The 27,139-nt window shown below is 52.6% G+C and overlaps 3 protein-coding genes across 4 annotated transcripts; 2 read left to right on the forward strand and 1 right to left on the reverse strand.

Annotated features, from left to right (window-relative positions):
* Nucleotides 1–9: 9 nt before the first annotated feature.
* On the forward strand, nt 10–8,281 carry LOC122920711 (U3 small nucleolar RNA-associated protein 6 homolog). Its single transcript, XM_044270419.1, is given in 21 exon segments — nt 10–198; nt 274–358; nt 434–475; nt 554–646; nt 721–768; nt 845–908; nt 1,321–1,334; nt 1,336–1,400; nt 1,402–1,438; nt 4,339–4,416; nt 4,538–4,619; nt 4,694–4,775; nt 5,187–5,368; nt 5,445–5,524; nt 5,784–5,861; nt 5,933–6,112; nt 6,189–6,269; nt 6,340–6,443; nt 7,472–7,538; nt 7,621–7,693; nt 7,807–8,281. Coding segments are annotated over 21 exon segments (1,785 nt in total). The 5' UTR covers nt 10–106; the 3' UTR covers nt 7,965–8,281.
* Nucleotides 8,282–11,912: 3,631 nt separating this feature from the next.
* LOC122920977 (ubiquinone biosynthesis protein COQ9-B, mitochondrial-like) lies at nt 11,913–18,974 on the reverse strand. Of its 2 annotated transcripts, none has more exons than XM_044270837.1 (9): nt 18,811–18,974; nt 15,946–16,087; nt 15,735–15,870; nt 15,519–15,661; nt 12,950–13,031; nt 12,495–12,599; nt 12,251–12,406; nt 12,121–12,174; nt 11,913–12,032 (listed from the first exon to the last, which is right to left on the reverse strand). In XM_044270837.1, the coding sequence occupies exons 1-9, from the start codon at nt 18,890–18,892 to the stop codon at nt 11,997–11,999; spliced, it is 936 nt and encodes a 311-aa protein (XP_044126772.1). In that variant the 5' UTR covers nt 18,893–18,974; the 3' UTR covers nt 11,913–11,996. The 2 variants fall into 2 exon arrangements, with proteins under 2 accessions (XP_044126772.1, XP_044126771.1); XM_044270836.1 differs by having other exon boundaries at nt 12,950–13,034.
* Nucleotides 18,893–26,952, forward strand: LOC122920978 (anamorsin-like). The gene is made up of 9 exons (XM_044270838.1): nt 18,893–19,030; nt 20,595–20,758; nt 23,349–23,501; nt 25,527–25,603; nt 25,832–25,973; nt 26,061–26,134; nt 26,421–26,542; nt 26,616–26,697; nt 26,785–26,952. The coding sequence occupies exons 2-9, from the start codon at nt 20,596–20,598 to the stop codon at nt 26,893–26,895; spliced, it is 924 nt and encodes a 307-aa protein (XP_044126773.1). The 5' UTR covers nt 18,893–19,030; nt 20,595; the 3' UTR covers nt 26,896–26,952.
* The last annotated feature ends 187 nt before the right edge of the window (nt 26,953–27,139 follow it).

Here is a 27,139-nt window from a genome sequence, read left to right on the forward strand (position 1 = left end):
GATAGAGCGCCCACAGGAGAAGGACTGGGACAGAGCGCCCCCAGGTGGAGGATAGAGCGCCCACGTGAGAACAGACGGAAGTGACGTCTCGGAGCTGTGGAACAGCATGGCTGAGTTTGTGCAGCGCCGGGTGGAGAACCAGATTCCCGAGCTCCAGCAGCTGGAGAGAGTCGGTCTTCTGACCGGGAAGGAAGCCAGGTGAGGCCCGGGATACCGGCTCCTGCGGGGCCCCTCCTCTGCTCATTCCGGGTCCCTAACCTCTGTTCTCTGCAGGGCGGTGATCAGGAAGGTGACGGCGCTGGAGTATAAGCTGAAGAGGAGGACCGCGGAGAAGGAGGACTACCTCCAATACATCCAGGTGAGTGTCTGGTGGGAGTGATCCTCCGCAGCCCCCTCGCCGCCCCCCCTCACTGCCCCTCTCTCTGCCTTACAGTATGAGATAAACTACCTGGAGCTGCTGAAGAAGAGGCGTCAGGTAAGTGGTCACATGGTCAGCGGCTCTGCGGGGGCGGGGTCAGTGACAGCTGGTGATTGGTCGGTCTATTCCCTTCAGCGCATTGGATACGCCTTTAAGAAGGAGGAGATTGAGTACGTCATCCTGCAGCGGATCCATGAGCTCTTCAGACGTGCCACCAACAAGTGGAAGGTAAGTGATGCCGAGCCTGCTGGGAGTGGTAGTCTTCCTGGTGGGAGTCTGATCCCCCTGCTTTTGTCTTGTAGGAAGATCTCCAGCTGTGGCTGTCTCATGTGGCCTTCTGTAAGAAGTGGGTGAGTGTCTCCACCATCTTGCTGCTCAGCGGCCGCCCGCCGTGCAGACTCTGACTCTGCCGCTTCTCCATTGCAGAACTGCAAGAATCAGCAGAGCCGCATCTTCTCCTCCCTCCTGGCCGTGCACCCCGATAAACCAGGTACCCCTGCCCCTCCCCACCTCCCGGAGCACGCCCCCTGCCCCTCCCCACCTCCCAGAGCACGCCCCTGCGGAACCCCTCCTGCCTAAAGCCTGTTTCACACCAGTGAGTCCAATACAGGAATCTGGCTCCGTGTGGGAGGGTGACCCTCCGTTCTGGACTTGCAGGAGCACACAGCATGATACGGATTTATAATGCTGTGTGTCTCTGCCTGACCTTACTGCTATATAATGCTGTCAGTATGATCCCGTAGCAGTAAGGTCAAGCAGAGGCACACAGTATTATAAATCAGTATCATGCCGTGTGCTCCTCCAAGTCCAGAACGGAGAGTCACCCTCCCACACGGAGCGAGATTCCTGTATTGGACTCGCTGGTGTGAAAGAGCCCTAAACCTCGCTCTCATCCCTTCTAGCCCTATGGATCATGGGCAGCAAAGTGGGAGTTTGAGGATCAGCTGTCGTCTGAGAGCGCTAGACAACTATTCCTGCGAGCCTGCGCTTCCACCAGACTCCGCCAAACTGTACCAGGAGGTGAGTCCATGACCCAGGGTCACCTAATGCATCGGGCACACCCTGCCACACATTGTACATAGGAGCAGTATTATAGTAGTTATATTCTTGTACATAGGAGCAGTATTATAGTAGTTTATATTCTTGTACATAGGAGCATATTATAGTAGTTATATTCCTGTACATAGGAGCAGTTATAGTAGTTATATTCTTGTACATAGGAACCAGTATTAGGTAGTATATTCTTGTACATAGGAGCAGTATTATAGTAGTTATATTCTTGTACATAGGAGCAGTATATAGTAGTTATATTCCTGTACATAGGAGCAGTATTATAGTAGTTATATTCTTGTACATAGGAGCAGTATTATAGTAGTTATATTCTTGTACATAGGAGGCAGATTATAGTAGTTATATCTTGTACATAGGAGCAGTATTATAGTAGTTATATCTTGTACATAGGAGGCAGTATTATAGTTAGTTATATTCTTGTACATAGAGGCAGTAATTATAGTAGTTATATTCTTGTACAAAGGAGGCAGTATTATAGTAGTTATTCTTGTTCATAGGAGCAGTATTATAGTAGTTATATTCCTGTACATAGGAGTAGTATTATAGTAGTTATATTCTTGTACATAGGAGCAGTAGTTATAGCAGTTATATTCTTGTACATAGGAGCGTATTATAGTAGTTATATTCTTGTACATAGGAGGCAGTAGTATAGTAGTTATATCTTGTACATAGGAGCAGTATTATAGCAGTTATAGTTCTTGTACATAGGAGCAGTATTATAGTAGTTATATCTTGTACATAGGAGACAGTATTACAGTAGTTATAATTCTTGTACATAGGAGGCAGTATTATAGTAGTTATATTCTTGTACATAGGAGCTAGTATTATAGCAGTTATATTTCGGGTACATAGGAGGCAGTATTATAGTAGTTATATTCTTGTACATAGGAGCAGTATTATAGTAGTTATATTCTTGTACATAGGAGCAGTATTATAGTAGTTATATTCTTGTACATAGGAGCAGTATTATAGTAGTTATATTCTTGTACATAGGAGCAGTATTATAGTAGTTTATATTCTTGTACATAGGAGCAGTATTATAGTAGTTATATTCTGTACATAGGAGGCAGTATTATAGTAGTTATATTCTTGTACATAGGAGCAGTATATAGTAGTTATATTCTTGTACATAGGAGCAGTATTATAGTAGTTATATTCTTGTACATAGGAGACGGTTAGAGTTTATAGTAGTTATAGTTATTGTACATAGGGGACGGTATTATAGTAGTTATATTCTTGTACATATGGAGCGGTATTATAGTAGTTATATTCTTGTACATAGGGAGCAGTATTATAGTAGTTATATTCTTGTACATAGGACAGGTATTATAGTAGTTATATTCTTGTACATAGGAGCAGTATTATAGTAGTTATATTCTTGTACATAGGAGCAGTATTATAGTAGTTATATTCTTGTACATAGGAGCAGTATTATAGTAGTTATATTCTGTACATAGGAGGCAGTATTATAGTAGTTATATCTTGTACATAGGAGCAGTATTATAGTAGTTATATTCTTGTACTAGGAGGCAGTATTATAGTAGTTATATTCTTGTACATAGGAGGCAGTATTATAGTATTATATTCCTTGTACATAGGAGCAGTATTATAGTAGTTATATTCTTGTACATAGGAGCAGTATTATAGTAGTTATATTCTTGTACATAGGAGCAGTATTATAGTAGTTATATTCTTGTACATATGGAGCGGTGTTATAGTAGTCATATTCTTTTACGTAGGAACAGTATTATAGTATTTATATTTTTGTACATAGGGGCAGTATTATAGTAGTTATATTCTTGTGCATAGGGAGCAGTATTATAGTAGTTATATTCTTGTACATAGGAGGCAGTATTATAGTAGTTATATTCTTGTACATAGGAGCAGTATTATAGTAGTTATATTCTTGTACATAGGAGCAGTATTATAGAGTTATATTCTTGTGCATAGGAGCAGTATTATAGTAGTTATATTCTTGTACATAGGAGCAGTATTATAGTAGTTATATTCTTGTACATAGGAGCAGTATTATAGCAGTTATATTCTTGTACATAGGAGCAGTATTATAGTAGTTATATTCTTGTACATAGGAGACAGTATTACAGTAGTTATATTCTTGTACATAGGAGCAGTATTATAGTAGTTATATCCTTGTACATAGGAGGCAGTATTATAGTAGTTATATTCTTGTACATAGGAGGCAGTATATAGTAGTTATATCCTTGTACATAGGAGCAGTATTATAGTAGTTATATTCTTGTACATAGGAGGCAGTATTATAGTAATTATATTCTTGTACATAGGAGTAGTATTATAGTAATTATATTCTTGTACATATGGGACGGTATTATAGTAGTTATATTCTTGTACATATGGGACGGTATTATAGTAGTTATATTCTTGTACATAGGAGCAGTATTATAGTAGTTATATTCTTGTACATAGGAGCAGTATTATAGTAGTTATATTCTTGTACATAGGAGCAGTATTATAGTAGTTATATTCTTGTACATAGGAGCAGTATTATAGTAGTTATATTCTTGTACATGGGATGCAGTATTATAGTAGTTATATTCCTGTACATAGGAGGCAGTATTATAGCAGTTATATTCTTGTACATAGGAGGCAGTATTATAGTAGTTATATTCTTGTACATAGGAGCAGTATTATAGTAGTTATATTCTTGTACATAGGAGGCAGTATTATAGTAGTTATATTCTTGTACATAGGAGCAGTATTATAGTAGTTATATTCTTGTACATAGGAGGCGGTATTATAGTAGTTGTATTGCCTCTGTAATGTAGCGCACCATGTATAATCCATCGTCTGACCGCGGTTTTTCCTCTTAGTATTTCCGGATGGAGCTGATGAATGTCGAGAAGCAGAGAAAAGAGAGAGAAGATTTGGGACAGACACTGACGGACATTGTAAGCTCTGCCTCCCCCTTGCGCTGTAGTTTGTATCCCCCGGTGATATGTACAGGATTCACCCCCTTGGAGATGATTTGCCTGCAGTCTATATAAGGGCCCCGTGTGTCTCTCCTCTCAGGGGGAAGCCTCGTACTCGGATGAGATTCTGCGTGGAGGACTGGTCCGTGTGGTCTATAAATCCGCTGTGCAGAAGATTAAAGGTGAGCTCGGGTCCGTGTGAGGGTGGCGGAGCGTGCAGGGGGCTCATGTGACCAGCGTCTCCTCCTCATTCCAGGGGCCGAGTTCCAGCTCTCACTTCTCTCTATCGCCAAGAAGTTTAACTTCACTGAAGATCTGCAGAAGGACATTTTGTCTGAGTGAGTTACCTCCGGCTTGTTCAGGGAAATATGAAGGCAAGCGCGTCAGGCCGCAGGACGTCTTGTCTTCATAACCTCCTCCTTATTGTTGGGGGGTGAGGGGCGGCCATTACTCTGGTACACACTTCAGTATGTGACCACCAGTTGATTCACCAGTGGGTCGGCATTCTAGAAGCAGACTATAGATTTAAGGATAATTCCTGGATCTGTTGAGAGTTGTCTTGTTGATATGAAGGGTTTTTCCCTAGGGATGATGGGAGGTATTGTCCCTTTTGCTTTTAGATGAACACCACTGTCATCTACTACTGTGTCGTCTCGTTATAACTTATCACTGATTGTTCTGGTTTCCACCTGCATCTACTCCCATCATGCCTCAGGGTGGGGACAGGGACTGATGATGTGCCGCTTCAGCTTGCAGGCTCTCCATGCAGAGGACCCCCTCACCTGGGACTTTCTGGCCCGACAGGAGTTGTCCGCCAAGCCGTTACCCTCAGCGGAGTACACGTCCAAACAGACAAAGGCACAAGAGCTGGCGCGACTGGAGGAGCAGAGCAGCCGTGTGTATGAGACGGCACTAGGCTCTCTGCAAACAGGTGATGGTGACAGAGTGATTGTGTAAGCCACCATTTGGCCGGCGCTTCTGCTGACCCTGCCATATTTCGTCTCCAGAATCCATGTGGGAGCTATATGTGTCCTTCTGTCAGGAGAGATACAGGCGGCAAACCAACAGCAAAGAGCTAAAACAGCAGGTATGTTGTGAAGGACCCAAACGTCAGTCTTCACCGAGGCTCTAGCATTCTATTCCTGGCCCAGGAAATACAGGATGACTAGAGGCTCCTCTCTACAGCCAGGGAAATGTGAGTGGTGACATTGACTACATTTGAGCTGACCATACTAGGACTCCCATGTCCACAGCTGAGGGTTGGAGTTCAGGGGTTCTCCGCTATCTGCAGGAGATCTGGTACAGACTGATTGTGAGCTCTTGTGACGTCTATCCTATGTTTTCAGAGGCAGGACAGGCTGCTGTCCACTCTTCAGAAGGCCCATGATGCTGGCCTCTTACCACAAGCAAGATACCATGACTGGGTGAGCAGAGGTGAGATGTGCGGGAGGGGTGGAAGCTGGTGCCAGGGCTTGATTGTGATGTGGTCTTTTAGGTCTCCTTACTCATGGCGCTGGAGCAGGGGCAGGTGGCAGCAGAGGTACTGGCAGCAGCTACAGACAGGTTCCCTGGGTCTGTGGACATGTGGAAGAAGAGACTGGAGACTCTGATGACCCTGAAGTCTGAGAACGTGGAGCAAGTCTTTGAGAAAGCGCTGACCCTGGTGAAGATGCAGGTACTGGGAAGAAGGGGGTGTCTGCTGTGGTGGACATGATCGTCATGGCAGCTCACGGCCTCCATGCTTGTTTTAGGACAGTTTGCCGTTGTGGACATTGATGGTGGAGTGGAGTGAGAAGGAAAGGGATGAGGAAGCCACAAAGTCCCTGTACCAGGTAAGTGCACCCCATCCAGCCGCACCGCCACCAGTCAAAGCCACCAATCCTGACCTGTGATCCTCTACAGAAACTCGTCCTCAATCCAGTGACCACCAGGACCATGAAGGTGAAGTACCTGGACTGGGCCTACAGGACACAGGGCTACAATAGAGCAAGGAAGGTGTTCAGCTGGTGAGTGGTGTGCAGCAGTTCATATCCGCTCCCATTCCCCTATAGCCTTTCCTGCGTGCTTTCACCTCCCCACGTTGTGTGCCTCCAATCCTTCCCGGCGTTGCTTCTGTCATCCCTCTGCTTGTCTCCACAGAGCAGCCCCATGTCTCTTCCTTCCCTGGGTGGCCCCCTCTTGTGTGCGGCCTGCCACCCCCTCTATCTCCAGAGAGCGGCCCCCATGTCCCCACATTCCATATGTTGCTGCTTCCCCATTTTGTGTGTCTCCACTTTCCCCGAGTTGTTGTTGCTGCCGTCATCCCTCTTCCTGTCTCCACCTTCTCCGGGCTGCCCCCTCTTTGTGTGCCTCCGCCGGCCCCACGCCTCCGCCTTCCATATGTTGCTCCTTCCCCGTTGTCTGTGCCTCCGCCTTCCATATGTTCCCCCTTTCCCGTTGTCTGTGCCTCCGCCTTCCCTGAGTTGCCCCTTTCCCGTTGTCTGTGCCTCCGCCTTCCCTGAGTTGCCCCTTTCCCGTTGTCTGTGCCTCCGCCTTCCCTGAGTTGCCCCTTTCCCGTTGTCTGTGCCTCCGCCTTCCCAGTGTTGCCCCTTTCCCGTTGTCTGTGCCTCCGCCTTCCCAGTGTTGCCCCTTTCCCGTTGTCTGTGCCTCCGCCTTCCCAGTGTTGCCCCTTTCCCGTTGTCTGTGCCTCCGCCTTCCCAGTGTTGCCCCTTTCACGTTGTCTGTGCCTCCGCCTTCCCTGAGTTGCCCCTTTCCCGTTGTCTGTGCCTCCGCCTTCCCAGTGTTGCCCCTTTCCCGTTGTCTGTGCCTCCGCCTTTCCCGGCCGGCCCCGTGTTGCCCCTTTCCCGTTGTCTGTGCCTCCGCCTTCCCAGTGTTGCTCCTTTCCCGTTGTCTGTGCCTCCGCCTTTCCCGGCCGGCCCCATGTCTCCACTTTTCATATGTTGCCCCTTTCCCGTTGTCTGTGCCTTCCCTGAGTTGCCCCTTTCCCGTTGTCTGTGCCTCCGCCTTCCCTGAGTTGCCCCTCTTCTTCTTCTAGTTTACAGGAAAATCGTCCTTTCTCGGAGGATTTCTTCACCAGGATGATTGACATAGAGAAGGAGCAGGTGGGTGGTGTGGCCTGTGCGGGCCGCCTGGAGGGGATTTCTGCTCTGCAGCACTTACTTCATCTTTCCTTGTCACAAATAGGAGAAGAGCAAGATGGCGAATTTGAGAGAGTACTATGAGCGGGCACTGAGGGAGTTTGGTGCCACACAGCCAGGTCAGTGTCCTGATACCCTCCCAGCTCTGCTGTATGAGGAGCGCCTCCTAGTGGGCAGCAGGTGTAAGGTCTGTATTTGGAGCTGGGCTGACAGCAGTTTCTTTCCTCCTCAGACCTCTGGCTGTCCTATATCAGAGAAGAGCTCGGCCATGGGGAGGGGAAGCCGGAGAACTGTGGCGCCATCCACTGGAGAGCCATGAAAGTGCTGCAGGGGGCCGACGTGGAGGTGTTTGTTAGTAAATACACACTGCTGCAGAGCGGACACTTATGATGTCACGTCCACACCATGTTCAGCTATCTGCTTGCTTGCTGTCAGTGAGTGGAAACTTTCCTTGTTCTGGAGATTCAGCCAGAGCTGATGGTTTGTTACTGTGTTGTTAATCTCTCCATTGGGGAGATCCTGGTCAGTGTGAACAGCCCCTTATCAGCTGTAGGTCAGTGGGTTGTATCTTCCAGGTGTGAACAGACCGGTCATCTCTCATATGGAACATTGTACAACAAAACTTTATGTCCAGGGCCCTGACCCGTTGAGGTTTTTTTTATGCCATCAGTTACTTCTCTGGACTTCAGGAATAAAATAAAAATCTGCACAAAAAAAACGTGTTTTTGGCCACAGAACGGGGCGGTGACTCTGCCGTTTTGGGGTTATTGCTCTTTATCTCTTAAGTCCTGAACTCTTCATGTCACAGGAGCCGCACAATGTAAAGGGTAGAAACCGCCAGCTGTGTCCCCACCCCATAAACTGCGGTCCCAGGAGATGAAGAATTCTCCCTATGGATGATGGGAGTATTTGCACACATTAGTTACCAGCAGCTGCTTGAGAACCTAAGGTGTGTCCGGGCCTTCTGGAGGAGCCACACCGACCTGGACCACGCGGTGTAAGTGTTCCTGTAATACCCTGGACTAGGGGATGTGATCATTTATTGGAAAACTGGCGAGTCTCCCCCATCGCTCTGACCCTTTACAACGGAGAATCCATCCTCAGCAGGACATTGGGTAAAAGTGTGAGGCAGCGGCTTGTATTCTCCGTCGCCCCCTCTGCAATGGAGACGTTTGCTTTAGAAAAGCTGCAGGAACTGACACTTATCAACTTGGGGAAAACTCTTATCTGACTGACTTTTCTGCCACACGTAACGGTGTCCTGCAATATGGTGAGCACTGACACGGAAAGCCTCATTCACTCGTCCGTGATTTGGAGCCAAAACCAGGCGCAGATCTTTCCCTTATACTTTATGGCTGGTTTCAGACGAGCAAGTGCCACATGTCGGACTCGCAGCAGCTCCCAGCACGGCCGGGGTCGCATAGCATCATAAATCAGGATAATACTATGTAACCCTTCCAGGTCTGGAATGTATTGTATAACATGGCCAGCATTTTGTCAGTGTTATACACTACATTCCAGAACTCTAAGGCCTCTTTCACACTGGCGTCATGTTTTAGGGCCGGATAAGATGCGGGAAAATGCACAATTTTTCCGTTTGAGTGCAAAACATTGTAGTGCATTTTGCACACGCATGAGAAAAATCTGCATGTTTGGTACCCAGACTTCTTCACAGAAGTTCGGGTTTGGGATCGGTGTTGTGAAGATTTTATTATTTTCCCTTATAACACGGTTATAAGGGACAATAATAGCATTCTGAATACAGAATGCATAGTACACCAGCGCTGGAGGGGTTAAAAATAAAAAATAATTTAACTCTCCTTAATCTACTTGTTCGCACAGCCGGCATCTCTTCTGTCTTCATCTTTGCTGTGCACAGGAATAGGACCTTTGATAATGTCACTGCGCTCATCACATGATCTATCACCATGGTGATGGATCATGTGATGAGTGCAGTGACGTCACGACAGGTCCTTTTCCTGCTGCACAGCAAAGATGAAGACAGAAGAGATGCCGGCTGCGCGAACAAGTGGATTAAGTTAAATTATTTTTTATTTTATTTTTAACCCCTCCAGCGCTATTGTACTATGCATTTTGTATTCAGAATGCTATTATTGTCCCTTATAACAGTGTTATTAGGGAAAATAATAATGATCGGGTCTCCATCCTGATTGTCTCCTAGCAACCGTGCGTGAAAATGGCACCGCATCCGCTTGTGGTTTACACGCAGCCCCATTCACTTCTATGGGGCCTGCGTTGCGTGAAAAACGCACAAAATAGAGCATGCTGCGATTTTTCACGCAACGCACAAGGGATGCATTAAAATCACCGCTCATGTGCACAGCCCCATAGAAATGAATGGGTCCGGATGCAATGCGTTCACCTCACGCATTGCGCCCATGTGAAAGAGGCCTAAGGATTACATAGCATTATAAATCAATATAATACTATGCGACCCCGGCAGTGCTGGGAGGTCAGGAGCTTCCGCAGACACGCAGCGAGTCCGATGTGAAACCAGCCCATGTCTGTGAAGCGCCAATCCTGGTTTTGTCCCTCAAACAATTATGGAAAACACTGATGTGTGAATCCGGCTTAAAGAGGACTGTTAGGGCTGTTTCACACGAGCGGATGCCGTGCGTGACATCCGCTCCGTGAATGACAGCCAGGACCCGATGCGGACAGCAGAAGCACGGAGCAGTAACATGACTGATAACACTCCGTGCCTCTCTGTGACCTCTTTACTACGAAATCACAGTGAGATAAAGTTGTCACTGTGATTTCGTAGTAGAGAGGCACGGAGCGTTATCAATCATGTTACTGCTCCGTGCTTCTGCTGTCCGCATCGGGTCCTGGCTGTCATTCACGGCATCCGCTCGTGTGAAACAGCCCTTAATGTATTTATATTTTTTTTTGTGTAAGTATCTTTTTACTTGTGAGGTATGCTCTGCTGATTCCTCAATCATTGTTTTTTTTTTTTAAATACCGCTCACTTGCCCCTCTGCAGGAGAAGACGCCAGGGTTTCTGCTTCTCCATGGCTGTGCTGTGGTCCTGTCGCAGCAGAGCACGTCACAGCCACGGAGGAGACACCCATTGAGAAACCTGGGCGTCTCCTCCTCCCTGTACCGATGCTCAGTATTAATGTACTGGGTGTGAAAACTGCATGCGGGCAACTGAGGGGTATTTGGGGAAAAAACTGTGGAGCGTACCCCGCAAGTAAGGGTACTTATTAAACTAAAAAAATGAATACATGAAAGAGCCTCTTTAACAAATGTAAGCTCTGTTACCCATTTAGAGGGCAGAAGCTGGGGCGTGGAGACTAGAGGCAGGCTGAGAAGCCCTGCATCATAGACATGGCTGCGGCCTGAGACAACAGTGCTTGGCTTTTCCATTTGTGATATCTGATGAAATTGGTGCAAATATCAGACACACAAGGAGATGAGGTTTGGCTGAATCTTTTAGGATTCTGGGTTTAGTGGCCCTTTCAGGATGGGCTCCTTCAGTGCAGTCAGGGGGCCGCAGCATCTCCAGTGTTTACATCGGGTTGCAGGCTGCTTTGTGTAGTCAGAACGCTGTACCTATAGGAGCCCGACAACATGGGCGTTCTGACTACCCGAGCAGCCTGCTGTAATCAGTCGGACCTCACCCTTCTCATCGTGACGGCCTGTCCTAAGAGCGAGGTAACAGTAAGACTATGTATAAGGGCTCATGCACACGACCACATGTATTTTGCGGTCCGCAAAAAATACTGATGACGTCCGTGTAGAGAACGGAACAGCCGTCCCCATCCTTGTCCGTAATGCGGACAGTAATAGGACATGTTCTGTTTGCGGAAAGGAAATACGGAAAGGACCCATTGAAATGAATAGGTCCGCAAAGGGAACGGATACGGAAAGAAAACACGTTTGTGTATATGAGGCCTAAAGATGGAGCCACATTCAGATGTTATGGCCGCTGTATCTACTGACCTGCACTCACAGCATTCTAAGGATCGAGTCAGTTACCCGTGCAGTCAGGCCACGGAACGCACCAGGAATACGGACGGCTAAATTCCATTCACACGTCCGTTGTTTCTTTCCTGATCTGTTCCGTTTTTTGCTGAACAGATCTGTACCCATTCATTTTCAATGGGTCCTGAAAAAAAAAAATCAGACATTGTGCTGTCCGATTTTTTTCAGGACCCATTGAAAATAAATGGGTCCAGATCTGTTCAGCAAAAAACGGAACAGATCAGGAAAGAAACAACGGACGTGTGAATGGACCCTAACAGGGCCTAACTATGGAGTGCTGTAATGCCCAGTGATCATACACCGGGGGTGCACACAATCACTGGAGGCAGCTGCTGTCTACATGTCTTTAATACAGGAGTCATGTGGGAGGGGCAGCGCTGCACCGTACAGGAGTCATGTGGGAGGGGCAGAGGTTCACCGCCGCTGGTTCAGACCGGTCAGGTTCTTCAACTGGAAAAAGAGGAAAATAAATTGAGTTACGTCTGTGCTGAGGGCCCCAGGAGCAAAAGCATGGTGGCCTCTACCTCATGGTACTCACAGTGACGGCAGCGCCCATCAGCCCCTGGATCACAGCTTCTCCTGTGGCGGTCACCTATGGCAGAGAGGAGACAATGTGTAGAGTGCAAGTATTTCCGCGGGGTGAGTGGCCGCTTTGGCCGGGGCCATACCTGCTTCACAGAGTCTCCCATAGTCATGGCCTCAGAGATGCGGTTGTCCAAGAAGTTCCAGGTGTCCTCAAAGTCTGGAGACTTGTCCTGCATCATGACCAGCTCGGTGGTGTTATAAATCCCGGCCAGCACTGCCCGGCGCGTGTACCAGCTGACCTGCGGACATGACACCGGCGTGAAACTAGTCAGGAACTGTGCCTGCTGCCCCCAAGACCAGAACAGGCCCATCATAGAGGGCACTCACGTCTGTAGATTGGTCACTGGCATAGTGCCAAATGTCATCCACCATGGCCATCAGGAGCGCCAGACTGGAGGGAAGATTGGGCGGCAGAAGGAGGATCCCCAACGCCTGGAAAAGTAACACAACTGACTGCAATCTCCTCACGCTCCACTTCTTACACCTGCTGCCATGTGTCCTTGTGTGTATAACATACAGTATATATATATATTATACAGGAAGTGACATCACCGCTCTCCAGATATGGGTTATATTATACACTACAGGAGGTGACATCACCGCTCTCCAGATATGTGTTATATTATACAGGAGGTGACATCACCGCCCTCCAGATATAAGCTATATTATACAGGAGGTGACATCACTGCTCTCAAGATACAAGGTATATTATACAGGAAGTGACATCACAGCTTTCCAGGTATGAGTGTGTTCTCTCCACCTGCTAGGTGCACTCAGTATACCTGGGGCCAGCGCTCGATGTACGGCACAATCATCCTCAGTCTGGCCTCCAGGGCGTCTCTCAGGAACTGAGCTGTTGGTTTCCTTCTGCCACAAAATATAATAATGAATATAATGTGAATTATCATGTGACTTGTAATGTAAAGGGCTCAGGATATAATGTACGTCACGTGTCCATTCTACCCTGCACATTATACATCACGTGCCCATTCTACCGTGCACATTATACGTCACGTGTCCATTCTACCCTGCACATTATACGTCACGTGTCCATTCTACCCTGCGGATTATACGTCACGTGTCCATTCTACCCTGCACATTATACGTCACGTGTCCATTCTACCCTGCACATTATACGTCACGTGTTCATTCTACCCTGCACATTATACGTCACGTGTTCATTCTACCCTGCACATTATACGTCACGTGTCCCTTCTACCCTGCAAATTATACGTCACGTGTCCATTCTACCCTGCACATTATACGTCACGTGCCCATTCTACCCTGCGGATTATACGTCACGTGCCCATTCTACCCTGCGGATTATACGTCACGTGTCCATTCTACCCTGCACATTATACGTCACGTGTCCATCCTACCCTGCACATTATACGTCACGTGTCCATTCTACCCTGCACATTATACGTCACGTGTCCATTCTACCCTGCACATTATACGTCACGTGTCCATTCTACCCTGCACATTATACGTCACGTGTCCATTCTACCCTGCACATTATACGTCACGTGTCCATTCTACCCTGCACATTATACGTCACGTGTCCATTCTACCCTGCGGATTATACGTCACGTGTCCATTCTACCCTGCACATTATACGTCACGTGTCCATTCTACCCTACACATTATACGTCACGTGTCCATTCTACCCTACACATTATACGTCACGTGTTCATTCTACCCTGCACATTATACATCACGTGTCCTTTCTACCCTGCACATTATACGTCACGTGTCCATTCTACCCTGCACATTATACGTCACGTGTCCATTCTACCCTGCACATTATACGTCACGTGTCCATTCTACCCTGCGGATTATACGTCACGTGTCCATTCTACCCTGCGGATTATACGTCACGTGCCCATTCTACCGTGCACATTATACGTCACGTGTCCATTCTACCGTGCGGATTATACGTCACGTGTCCATTCTACCGTGCGGATTATACGTCACGTGTCCATTCTACCGTGCGGATTATACGTCACGTGTCCATTCTACCCTGCACATTAGACGTCACGTGTCCATTCTACCCTGCACATTAGACGTCACGTGTCCATTCTACCGTGCGGATTATACGTCACGTGCCCATTCTACCCTGCACATTATACGTCACGTGCCCATTCTACCCTGCGGATTATACGTCACGTGTCCATTCTACCCTGCACATTATACGTCACGTGCCCATTCTACCCTGCACATTATACATCACGTGCCCATTCTACCCTGCGGATTATACGTCACGTGTCCATTCTACCCTGCACATTATACGTCACGTGTCCATTCTACCCTGCACATTATACGTCACGTGTCCATTCTACCCTGCGGATTATACGTCACGTGCCCATTCTACCCTGCACATTATACGTCACGTGCCCATTCTACCCTGCACATTATACGTCACGTGTCCATTCTACCCTGCGGATTATACGTCACGTGTCCATTCTACCCTGCACATTATACGTCACGTGTCCATTCTACCCTGCGGATTATACGTCACGTGCCCATTCTACCCTGCACATTATACGTCACGTGCCCATTCTACCCTGCACATTATACGTCACGTGTCCATTCTACCCTGCGGATTATACGTCACGTGTCCATTCTACCCTGCACATTATACGTCACGTGTCCATTCTACCGTGCGGATTATACTCACGTGTCCATTCTACCCTGCACATTATACGTCACATGTCCATTCTACCCTGCACATTATACGTCACGTGTCCATTCTACCCTGCGGATTATACGTCACGTGCCCATTCTACCCTGCACATTATACGTCACGTGCCCATTCTACCCTGCACATTATACGTCACGTGTCCATTCTACCCTGCGGATTATACGTCACGTGTCCATTCTACCCTGCACATTATACGTCACGTGTCCATTCTACCGTGCGGATTATACTCACGTGTCCATTCTACCCTGCACATTATACGTCACATGTCCATTCTACCCTGCACATTATACGTCACGTGCCCATTCTACCCTGCACATTATACGTCACGTGCCCATTCTACCCTGCACATTATACGTCACGTGTCCATTCTACCCTGCGGATTATACGTCACGTGTCCATTCTACCCTGCACATTATACGTCACGTGTCCATTCTACCGTGCGGATTATACTCACGTGTCCATTCTACCCTGCACATTATACGTCACATGTCCATTCTACCCTGCACATTATACGTCACGTGTCCATTCTACCCTGCACATTATACGTCACGTGTTCATTCTACCCTGCACATTATACGTCACGTGTCCATTCTACCCTGCGGATTATACGTCACGTGTCCATCCTATCCAGCAGGGGGCCCCGTACTCACTCGGCACTGCCCACTTGCACCAGTTTGTGCTCCTGCTCCAGCAGTTCCGCCAGGTTCCTATTACACAGAGACACAAAGTGCAGGACGAGCTCGCTGCCGCCGTTCTCGAACATTCCTGCTGCTGCTGAGGACAGGTCCAGGGACTGTGAAGAGAGGGGAGAGGTCACACGACTCCGACCCCAGACGTGGGACTGACCTCACTGAGCCAGGACTTACCTTTGCCCCCTCAGCGATGGCTTCAGCGCTCCAGCCGTACTCGGGCACATAGGTCAGTGCAGCGGAGAGGATGCGCTGCTGGAGCTGCTCCTCGCTCTCATAACCCTCCGACTCGTCTCCACCCTGGTCCGTGTACCTGCAGCCACAGCTGGGATCAGACTGGGGCCTCAGGGGCCACAGCTGATCCTGACAATGAGAGCCCTCACCTTACCTGGGGGGTGCAGTGCCCAGCTCCTCTGCTGTGTCCAATGGGGGGGCATCTGGAAAAGGTGGCGAGGGCTTCTGATCTCCAGATCTCACAGCGGAGGTCACCCACAAGGTCCGAGTGGAGCACCAGGCTGGCCGTGTCAGAGCTGGAAAGAGAAGAGGCAGAAATGTGGGTGACCAGGTTCAGGGGTCACACCATACACTACACGGGGCAGGCGGGGAGAACGTGGGGGTCCGCACTGAAGCCCATTCGTCTCTGTGCCCACACCGTGCCAAAACAACCAGGATTCTGAGGTGATAGGGGATGTTCTGGAGGGTTGGAGAGCAGGGTGGCTGGAGACTTGGGGGCATATACTGGAGGTGGCTGGAGACTTGGGGGCATATACTGGGAGTGACTGGAGACTTGGGGGCATATACTGGGGTGGCTGGAGACTTGGGGGCATATACTGGGGGTGGCTGGAGACTTGGGGGCATATACTGGGGGTGGCTGGAGACTTGGGGCATATACTGGGGTGGCTGGAGACGTGGGGGCATATACTGGGGGTGGCTGGAGACGTGGGGGCATATACTGGGGGTGGCTGGAGACTTGGGGGCATATACTGGGGGTGACTGGACACTTGAGGACATATACTGGGAGGTGGCTGGAGACTTGGGAGCATATACTGGGGGTGGCTGGAGACTTGGGAGCATATACTGGGGGTGGCTGGAGACTTGGGAGCATATACTGGGGGTGGCTGGAGACTTGGGGCATATACTGGGGGTGGCTGGAGACGTGGGGGCATATACTGGGGGTGGCTGGAGACTTGGGGGCATATACTGGGGGTGACTGGACACTTGAGGACATATACTGGGAGGTGGCTGGAGACTTGGGAGCATATACTGGGGGTGGCTGGAGACTTGGGAGCATATACTGGGGGTGGCCGGAGACTTGGGGGCATATACTGGGGGTGGCCGGAGACGTGGGGGCATATACTGGGGGTGGCTGGAGACGTGGGGGCATATACTGGGGGTGGCTGGAGACGTGGGGACATATACTGGGAGTGATTGGACACTTGAGGACATATACTGGGGGTGACTGGACACTTGAGGACATATACTAGGAGGTGGCTGGACACTTGAGGACATATACTGGGAGGTGACTGGACACTTGAGGACATATACTGGGAGGTGACTGGACACTTGAGGACATATACTAGGAGGCGACTGGACACTTGAGGACATATACTGGGAGGCGACTGGACACTTGAGGACATATACTGGGAGGCGACTGGACACTTGAGGACATATACTGGGAGGCGACTGGACACTTGAGGACATATACTGGGAGGCGACTGGACACTTGAGGACATATACTGGGAGGCGACTGGACACTTGAGGACATATACTGGGAGGCGACTGGACACTTGAGGACATATACTGGGAGGCGACTGGACACTTGAGGACATATACTGGGAGGCGACTGGACACTTGAGGACATATACTGGGAGGCGACTGGACACTTGAGGACATATACTGGGAGGCGACTGGACACTTGAGGACATATACCGGGAGGCGACTGGACACTTGAGGACATATACCGGGAGGCGACTGGACACTTGAGGACATATACCGGGAGGCGACTGGACCTTGAGGACATATACCGGGAGGTGACTGGACACTTGAGGACTATATACCTGGGAGGTGACTGGACACTTGAGGATATATACTGGGAGGTGACTGGACACTTGAGGACATATACTGGAAGGTGACTGGACACTTGAGGACATATACTGGAAGGTGACTGGACACTTGAGGACATATACTGGAAGGTGACTGGACACTTGAGGACATATACTGGAAGGTGACTGGACACTTGAGGACATATACGGAAGGTGACTGGACACTTGAGGACATATACTGGGAGGTGACTGGACACTTGAGGACATATACTGGGAGGTGACTGGACACTTGAGGACATATACTGGAGGTGACTGGAACTTGAGGACATGTACTGGGGGTGACTGGACACTTGAGGACATATACTGGGAGTGATTGGACACTTGAGGACATATACTGGGGGTGAGTGGACACTTGAGGACATATACTGGGAGGTGGCTGGACACTTGAGGACATATACTGGGAGGTGACTGGACACTTGAGGACATATACTGGGAGGTGACTGGACCTTGAGGACATATACTGGGAGGTGGCTGGACACTTGAGGACATATACTGGGAGGTGACTGGACACTTGAGGACATATACTGGGAGGTGACTGGACACTTGAGGACATATACTGGGAGGTGACTGGACACTTGGGGACATATACTGGGGGTGACTGGACACTTGAGGACATATACTGGGGGTGACTGGACACTTGAGGACATATACTGGAAGGTGACTGGACACTTGAGGACATATACTGGGAGGTGACTGGACACTTGAGGACATATACTGGGGGTGGCTGGACACTTGAGGACATATACTGGGGGTGACTGGACACTTGAGGACATATACTGGGAGGTGACTGGACACTTGAGGACATATACTGGGAGGGTGACTGGACACCTGAGGACATATACTGGGAGGTGACTGGACACGAGGACATATACTGGAGGTGACTGGACACCTGAGGACATATACTGGGGGTGACTGGACACGAGGACATATACTGGGGGTGACTGGACACTTGAGGACATATACTGGGAGGTGACTGGACACTTGAGGACATATACTGGGAGGTGACTGGACACCTGAGGACATATACTGGGAGGTGACTGGACACTTGAGGACATATACTGGGAGGTGACTGGAGGACACGTTTTAGCGGTTGGGGCCGTGCCCTTCACTTGACCTTGCCGCCCCGCCATCTCTCCCCGCCCCCTCCTCACCGGCCCGCCGCCGCCGCCCGCACAGCAGGAGAAGCCTTCGCCCGCCCGCAAAGGACAGCGACCTCACCGCGGCTGCCGCCATCTCAGGTCCTGGCAGCGGGGAACCGGCGGAGACTCATCTGCCAGGCAGTGGGCGTGCCGTGCATGACGACGTCACTTCCGAGGAGAATTTGCTCATAGAACAGGAAGTGTAAAGAAAACAGCGGCAGCGGCGGCAAACGTGAGTTATACAGAGCGTGAGAGAACGGCCGTGATGTCATATGACGGGGAGGGGTGTGAGACATGGTGATGTCATAAAATGGGATGTGATGTAATAGACGTCATAGAATGTGGTGTAATTGACGGTGATGTCATATAATAGGTCATGTGATGTGGCTGCGTCCAGTACGGGTGGTCATGTGATGTGGCTGCGTCCAGTACAGTGGGTCATGTGATGTGGCTGCGTCCAGTACAGTGGGTCATGTGATGTGGCTGCGTCCAGTACAGTGGGTCGTGTGATGTGGCTGCGTCCAGTACAGTGGGTCGTGTGATGTGGCGGCGTCCAGTACAGTGGGTCATGTGATGTGGCGGCGTCCAGTCACGGCGGGTAGTGCGATGTGGCGGCGTCCAGTCACGGCGGGTCGTGTGATGTAGCTGCGTCCAGTACGGCGGGTCGTGTGATGTGGCGGCGTCCAGCCACGGCGGGTCGTGTGATGTGGCGGCGTCCAGCCACCGCGGGTCGTGTGATGTGGCGGCGTCCAGCCACGGCGGGTCGTGTGATGTGGCGGCGTCCAGCCACGGCGGGTCGTGTGATGTGGCGGCGTCCAGCCACGGCGGGTCGTGTGATGTGGCGGCGTCCAGCCACGGCGGGTCGTGTGATGTGGCGGCGTCCAGCCACGGCGGGTCGTGTGATGTGGCGGCGTCCAGCCACGGCGGGTCGTGTGATGTGGCGGCGTCCAGCCACGGCGGGTCGTGTGATGTGGCGGCGTCCAGTGCAGCGGGTCGTGTGATGTGGCGGCGTCCAGTCACGGCGGGTCGTGTGATGTGGCGGCGTCCAGTGCAGCGGGTCGTGTGATGTGGCGGCGTCCAGCCACGGCGGGTCGTGTGATGTGTATAGGGGGATGTACCGTGCGATACGCGGCGTAATACGACATAACCGGATTAGGCTGCTTTCACATCAGGAGAGGCGGAGGATCTGAAAACCAGGCCAGAATGGTTCCGTTTTGTCCCATGCGTTCTGGATGAGATACGCGCCTTCCGTTCCGGCAGCTTTCCCTTATGTGTCCGGTCATCGAAACGGAACAAACCGGATCCGTCACTAAAAACACTGCTGACCCGGTTTTTAGGATCCTAAAAAAAAAAACGGATCTATCACCCTTTGACTTTCAGTGTATTTAGTGACGGATCCATTTTGATTTCGCACATCCGCATCCTGAGGTGTTTTGATCCGGGTTTGAGGTCCTGAAACCAGAATGCAGATGTGAACGTGGCCTTATACAGCGGGGCCGAGTATTGAGAGGAAGTGCGCACTGTATACGGGGGGGGGGGGGGGTCTGAGGGTGCACTGTATACAGGGGGGGGGTCTGAGGACGCACTGTATACAGGGGGGGGTCTGAGGACGCACTGTATACGGGGGGGGGGGGGTCTGAGGACGCACTGTATACGGGGGGGGGGGGTCTGAGGACGCACTGTATACGGGGGGGGGGGGGGTCTGAGGGTGCACTGTATACAGGGGGGGGTCTGAGGACGCACACGGTTGTCGGGTGGTTGTCGGCTCCTCTGATGTTGTCGTCTTCTCTTTGCAGGATGGCCGCTCTGAAGGACCGCCTGTCACGCTCTCAGTCCGTGCTCGTCACGTGGGATGTCAGCTGCGTTCAGGACGCTCTGCAGGGGTTTGTGTCTGACGTGCAGGCGTTGGTGGCCCCTGGGGGGCGGGTCAGCGTGGAGAACGTGGAGCGGTTGATCTCATGTGAGTGAATCAGCTGGCTATCTCTTGGGGGCGGGGTCACAAGGTTGGGGGTGTGGCGATTAAACTAATAGTCACATTCAAATTGGGGAAAACCCTCCAGAAAATGTCGTCTTAAAGAGGACCTTTCAGCCTTCTCCCAGGCTGTGAGCTGTGCGCTGCGATTGGCCAGCGCTGCAGCCTAGGAGAAGGAGACGCCCACAGGACAAGGGCAGACTCCGCCTACTATAACTCACAGAGGGAAGATACCGGGAGAACGGAGCGGCGCCCGGGGATAATAGTAAGTGCAGTGAGATCCCCGGGCGCCGCTCTGCAGGGCAGCATACTTGGTTCACATTGTTTTTCCAGGTGAAAGGTCCTCTTTAAAGTAGATTTTGAGTTTGTCTGAAGTGCATATATTTGGAGCTAGCACTCAGACTGCATGAGGGACCGCAGAGCTAGCACTCCGCTACAGACTGTATGAGGGACCGCAGGGCTAGCACTCTGCTACAGACTGTATGAGGGACCGCAGGGCTAGCACTCCGCTACAGACTGTATGAGGGACCGCAGGGCTAGCACTCCGCTACAGACTGTATGAGGGACCGCAGGGCTAGCACTCCGCTACAGACTGTATGAGGGACCGCAGGGCTAGCACTCTGCTACAGACTGTATGAGGGACCGCAGGGCTAGCACTCCGCTACAGACTGTATGAGGGACCGCAGGGCTAGCACTCTGCTACAGACTGTATGAGGGACCGCAGGGCTAGCACTCTGCTACAGACTGTATGAGGGACCGCAGGGCTAGCACTCCGCTACAGACTGTATGAGGGACCGCAGGGCTAGCACTCTGCTACAGACTGTATGAGGGACCGCAGGGCTAGCACTCTGCTACAGACTGTATGAGGGGCCGCAGGGCTAGCACTCTGCTACAGACTGTATGAGGGACCGCAGGGCTAGCACTCTGCTACAGACTGTATGAGGGACCGCAGGGCTAGCACTCTGCTACAGACTGTATGAGGGACCGCAGGGCTAGCACTCTGCTACAGACTGTATGAGGGACCGCAGGGCTAGCACTCTGCTACAGACTGTATGAGGGACCGCAGGGCTAGCACTCTGCTACAGACTGTATGAGGGACCGCAGGGCTAGCACTCCGCTACAGACTGTATGAGGGACCGCAGGGCTAGCACTCTGCTACAGACTGTATGAGGGACCGCAGGGCTAGCACTCCGCTACAGACTGTATGAGGGACCGCAGGGCTAGCACTCTGCTACAGACTGTATGAGGGACCGCAGGGCTAGCACTCCGCTACAGACTGTATGAGGGACCGCAGGGCTAGCACTCCGCTACAGACTGTATGAGGGACCGCAGGGCTAGCGCTCTGCTACAGACTGTATGAGGGACCGCAGGGCTAGCGCTCCGCTACAGACTGTATGAGGGACCGCAGGGCTAGCACTCCGCTACAGACTGTATGAGGGGCCGCAGGGCTAGCACTCCGCTACAGACTGTATGAGGGACCGCAGGGCTAGCACTCCGCTACAGACTGTATGAGGGACCGCAGGGCTAGCACTCCGCTACAGACTGTATGAGGGACCGCAGGGCTAGCGCTCTGCTACAGACTGTATGAGGGACCGCAGGGCTAGCGCTCTGCTACAGACTGTATGAGGGACCGCAGGGCTAGCACTCCGCTACAGACTGTATGAGGGACCGCAGGGCTAGCACTCTGCTACAGACTGTATGAGGGACCGCAGGGCTAGCACTCCGCTACAGACTGTATGAGGGGACCGCAGGGCTAGCACTCCGCTACAGACTGTATGAGGGACCGCAGGGCTAGCACTCCGCTACAGACTGTATGAGGGACCGCAGGGCTAGCACTCTGCTACAGACTGTATGAGGGACCGCAGGGCTAGCACTCCGCTACAGACTGTATGAGGGACCGCAGGGCTAGCACTCTGCTACAGACTGTATGAGGGACCGCAGGGCTAGCACTCTGCTACAGACTGTATGAGGGACCGCAGGGCTAGCACTCTGCTACAGACTGTATGAGGGGCCGCAGGGCTAGCACTCTGCTACAGACTGTATGAGGGACCGCAGGGCTAGCACTCCGCTACAGACTGTATGAGGGACCGCAGGGCTAGCACTCCGCTACAGACTGTATGAGGGACCGCAGGGCTAGCACTCTGCTACAGACTGTATGAGGGACCGCAGGGCTAGAGCTCCTTCCCTCTGCTGAAGATCATCCGCATCTGATTGGTGGGGGTCTGACACCCAGGACCCCCGCCGATCAGCTGTTTGAGAATGCAGCAGCGTTCCTAGAGCACCGCGGTCTTCTCGCTTTTTTCCTCAGGCCAGTGACATCACGACTAGTATGTGCGGGGATAAGCTCCATTGAAGCTGCCATAGTCGTGGCATCGCTGGGCCTGCGGTAAACAGAGAGAAGGCCACGCACGGGGGATCGGCAGGGGTCCCAGCAGAGGATAGATCATTAGTTTAAAAGAACTGCAGAACCCCTTTAAAGCCTGAGCAGAGCTCGGGGCAGAACTGTTGGGGGGTGACGTGGGGCGCAGGGTCATGAGGTTGTCACTCTTTCCTCTTTAACACATTCCCTCCTGTGCAGCCGCTCACGCTGACTCCAGATTTGACGCCGTCCTCCTCGGTCTCGTTCCTGGGAGCACTACTGTCCACAGCGCCGAAGTTTTGGAAGAAGTAGCTCGAATCCTAAAGCCTGGAGGAAATGTGCTGCTCAAGGAGCCCGTGGACCCTAAAGCCGGTGAGATGGGAGGGGTCAATTCCAATTCCTGCTACTTGTCCCGCATTGCACAGACCCCGCCTACTAACTCCCCCCCACGCTGCACAGACCCCGCCTACTAGCTCCCCCCCACGCTGCACAGACCCCGCCTACTAGCTCCCCCCCACGCTGCACAGACCCCGCCTACTAGCTCCCCCCCACGCTGCACAGACCCCCGCCTACTAACTCCCCCCACGCTGCACAGACCCCGCCTACTAACCCCCCCCCACGCTGCACAGACCCCGCCTACTAACTCCCCCCCCCACGCTGCACAGACCCCGCCTACTAACTTCCCCCCACGCTGCACAGACCCCGCCTACTAACTCCCCCCCCCACGCTGCACAGACCCCGCCTACTAACTCCCCCCCACGCTGCACAGACCCCGCCTACTAACTCCCCCCCCACGCTGCACAGACCCCGCCTACTAACTCCCCCCCACGCTGCACAGACCCCGCCTACTAACTCCCCCCCACGCTGCACAGACCCCGCCTACTAACTCCCCCCCACGCTGCACAGACCCCGCCTACTAACTCCCCCCCCACGCTGCACAGACCCCGCCTACTAACTCCCCCCCACGCTGCACAGACCCCGCCTACTAACTCCCCCCCACGCTGCACAGACCCCGCCTACTAACTCCCCCCCACGCTGCACAGACCCCGCCTACTAACTCCCCCCCACGCTGCACAGACCCCGCCTACTAACTCCCCCCCACGCTGCACAGACCCCGCCTACTAACTCCCCCCCACGCTGCACAGACCCCGCCTACTAACTCCCCCCCACGCTGCACAGACCCCGCCTACTAACTCCCCCCCACGCTGCACAGACCCCGCCTACTAACTCCCCCCCACGCTGCACAGACCCCGCCTACTAACTCCCCCCCCCCACGCTGCACAGACCCCGCCTACTAACTCCCCCCCCCCCCACGCTGCACAGACCCCGCCTACTAACTCCCCCCCCCCCCCCACGCTGCACAGACCCCGCCTACTAACTCCCCCCCCACGCTGCACAGACCCCGCCTACTAACTCCCCCCCACGCTGCACAGACCCCGCCTACTAACTTCCCCCCACGCTGCACAGACCCCGCCTACTAACTCCCCCCCCCACGCTGCACAGACCCCGCCTACTAACTCCCCCCCACGCTGCACAGACCCCGCCTACTAACTCCCCCCCACGCTGCACAGGACCCCGCCTACTAACTCCCCCCCACGCTGCACAGACCCCGCCTACTAACTCCCCCCCACGCTGCACAGACCCCGCCTACTAACTCCCCCCCACGCTGCACAGACCCCGCCTACTAACTCCCCCCCCACGCTGCACAGACCCCGCCTACTAACTCCCCCCCCACGCTGCACAGACCCCGCCTACTAACTCCCCCCCACGCTGCACAGACCCCGCCTACTAACTCCCCCCCCACGCTGCACAGACCCCGCCTACTAACTCCCCCCCACGCTGCACAGACCCCGCCTACTAACTCCCCCCCACGCTGCACAGACCCCGCCTACTAACTCCCCCCCACGCTGCACAGACCCCGCCTACTAACTCCCCCCCACGCTGCACAGACCCCGCCTACTAACTCCCCCCCACGCTGCACAGACCCCGCCTACTAACTCCCCCCCACGCTGCACAGACCCCGCCTACTAACTCCCCCCCACGCTGCACAGACCCCGCCTACTAACTCCCCCCCCCCCACGCTGCACAGACCCCGCCTACTAACTCCCCCCCCCCCCCACGCTGCACAGACCCCGCCTACTAACTCCCCCCCCCCCCCACGCTGCACAGACCCCGCCTACTAACTCCCCCCACGCTGCACAGACCCCGCCTACTAACTCTCCCCCCACGCTGCACAGACCCCGCCTACTAACTCCCCCCACGCTGCACAGGCCCCGCCTACTAACTCCCCCCCCCCCCCCACGCTGCACAGACCCCGCCTACTAACTCTGCTCTTCACAGAAGTTGACTAAGCCCTGCCCTCCCATCTCTGACCATGTTGATGCCTTCCTCTGGTAGATGGCGGTGCTTTGCTCCGGTCCCTGAAACAGCTCTACTCCGCACTCAAATTGTCTGGATTCACAGAAGTGACGCAGGTGGGTGCCGTACTTGTGATGCGGGCGGCTGCCATGCCTGTGTGACCCGGGTGGGGGCCTGAACAGCTCCTGGGGCTGCAGCACGTCCTGTGAGCAGTTGGTGGCCCCTGGCTTGTGTGGTTATGGCGTATTCACGTGTTGCGGTCTAGTCGCAGTGGCTAAACCCGCGCACAGTTGTCCGATTTGAGTGTCTTAGTTACGCAGCTCTTCTCTGTGTTTCCTCGGCAGGTTCTTCAGGGGCCGGACGGCATCCAGCAGGATCAGGGGCCCTCCAGCGCCGACGTGGCTCCTGTTACATTAGCAGCTAAAAAACCAAACTATGAAGTGGGATCTTCACAGCAGCTGTCACTGTCCAGACGTCCGGTGCTCGGTACGGACTGTGGGGGTCTGAGATGCTCGGGGGAAGGGTTAAATCAGTGGGTTGGGCTTTTGACAATATGAGGACTTTGTGTTCCAGGGAAGTCCTCTGCGGATCCGGCTGCCGTGAAGCTCTGGACGCTGTCGGCCAATGACATGAATGACGAGGACGTGGTCAGTTGTTTCTCCAGCTCGGGGGCATTGAGGGGTCACCAGGGGTGGAGGGGCACAACGTGATTCTGGAAAACACTGGGTGGTAGAGCAGGAGAATGGTGGAAGCTGTAGGAGAGTGACACGTGGGGTTACCTGGACCTATCGCCAGGGGATGGGGTCACTGAGCTAGAGTTTGGGGGAGAAGCCTGAGGGCCGGGAGAGGAGGATGGTGGTCCGTGGGCTGGGGGAGGGGATCGTGTCATGTAGACTGCCGGCTGCTTTTATCTTTTTACTTCTGTCTTGTCAGGATCTCTTAGACTCAGATGAGCTCCTGGACCAAGACGACCTGAAGAAGCCGCCTCCTTCTTCTCTGCGAGCGGATGGCTGCGGGGAAGGGAGTGAAAAGAAACGCAAAGCCTGCAAGAACTGGTGAGCGCCGCGTCCGCGGGAGTGGCGGTCCGGTCTGCAGCCGAGATCTCTCACCTTCTCCTGTCTTCTGCAGCTCGTGTGGCCTCGCGGAGGAGCTGGAGGAAGAGAAGAGCCAGAGCGCTGCCCCCAAACCTGCCAGCTCAGCGTGTGGTAACGTAAGTATGGAGGGAGCGGCTGGCAGACTCCGGGGGCCCGGGCGCGCAGACACCAGGCTGTCCCCGTGACTGCTTTTTGTCTTTCAGTGCTACCTGGGAGACGCATTTCGCTGCGCCAGCTGCCCGTATTTGGGAATGCCGGCATTTAAACCAGGAGAGAAGGTTCTGCTGAATCCGGGTCATCTGGGGGACTCCTAGTGAGGGCCCGGGGCCCCTTGTGTTTGTAATTTAAATAAAATATATCTGTGCTGCTGTTACTGTGTCTGGTAACTGTCTCGCTGTGACTGCACGCGCATGTGTAGAACTGTTTGCACACGTGTATCTGTGGAGGTTCTCGGTATGTGTGTGTGTGTGTGTGTGTGTGTATATATAATGTGTGTATACACACACACACACACGCCTGTGCGTGCCTCTGAACATGCTTGTGTCTGTATGTGCGTGC

This window comes from Bufo gargarizans, chromosome 10 (genome assembly GCF_014858855.1).
Source record: "Bufo gargarizans isolate SCDJY-AF-19 chromosome 10, ASM1485885v1, whole genome shotgun sequence".
Lineage (NCBI taxonomy): Eukaryota > Metazoa > Chordata > Amphibia > Anura > Bufonidae > Bufo > Bufo gargarizans.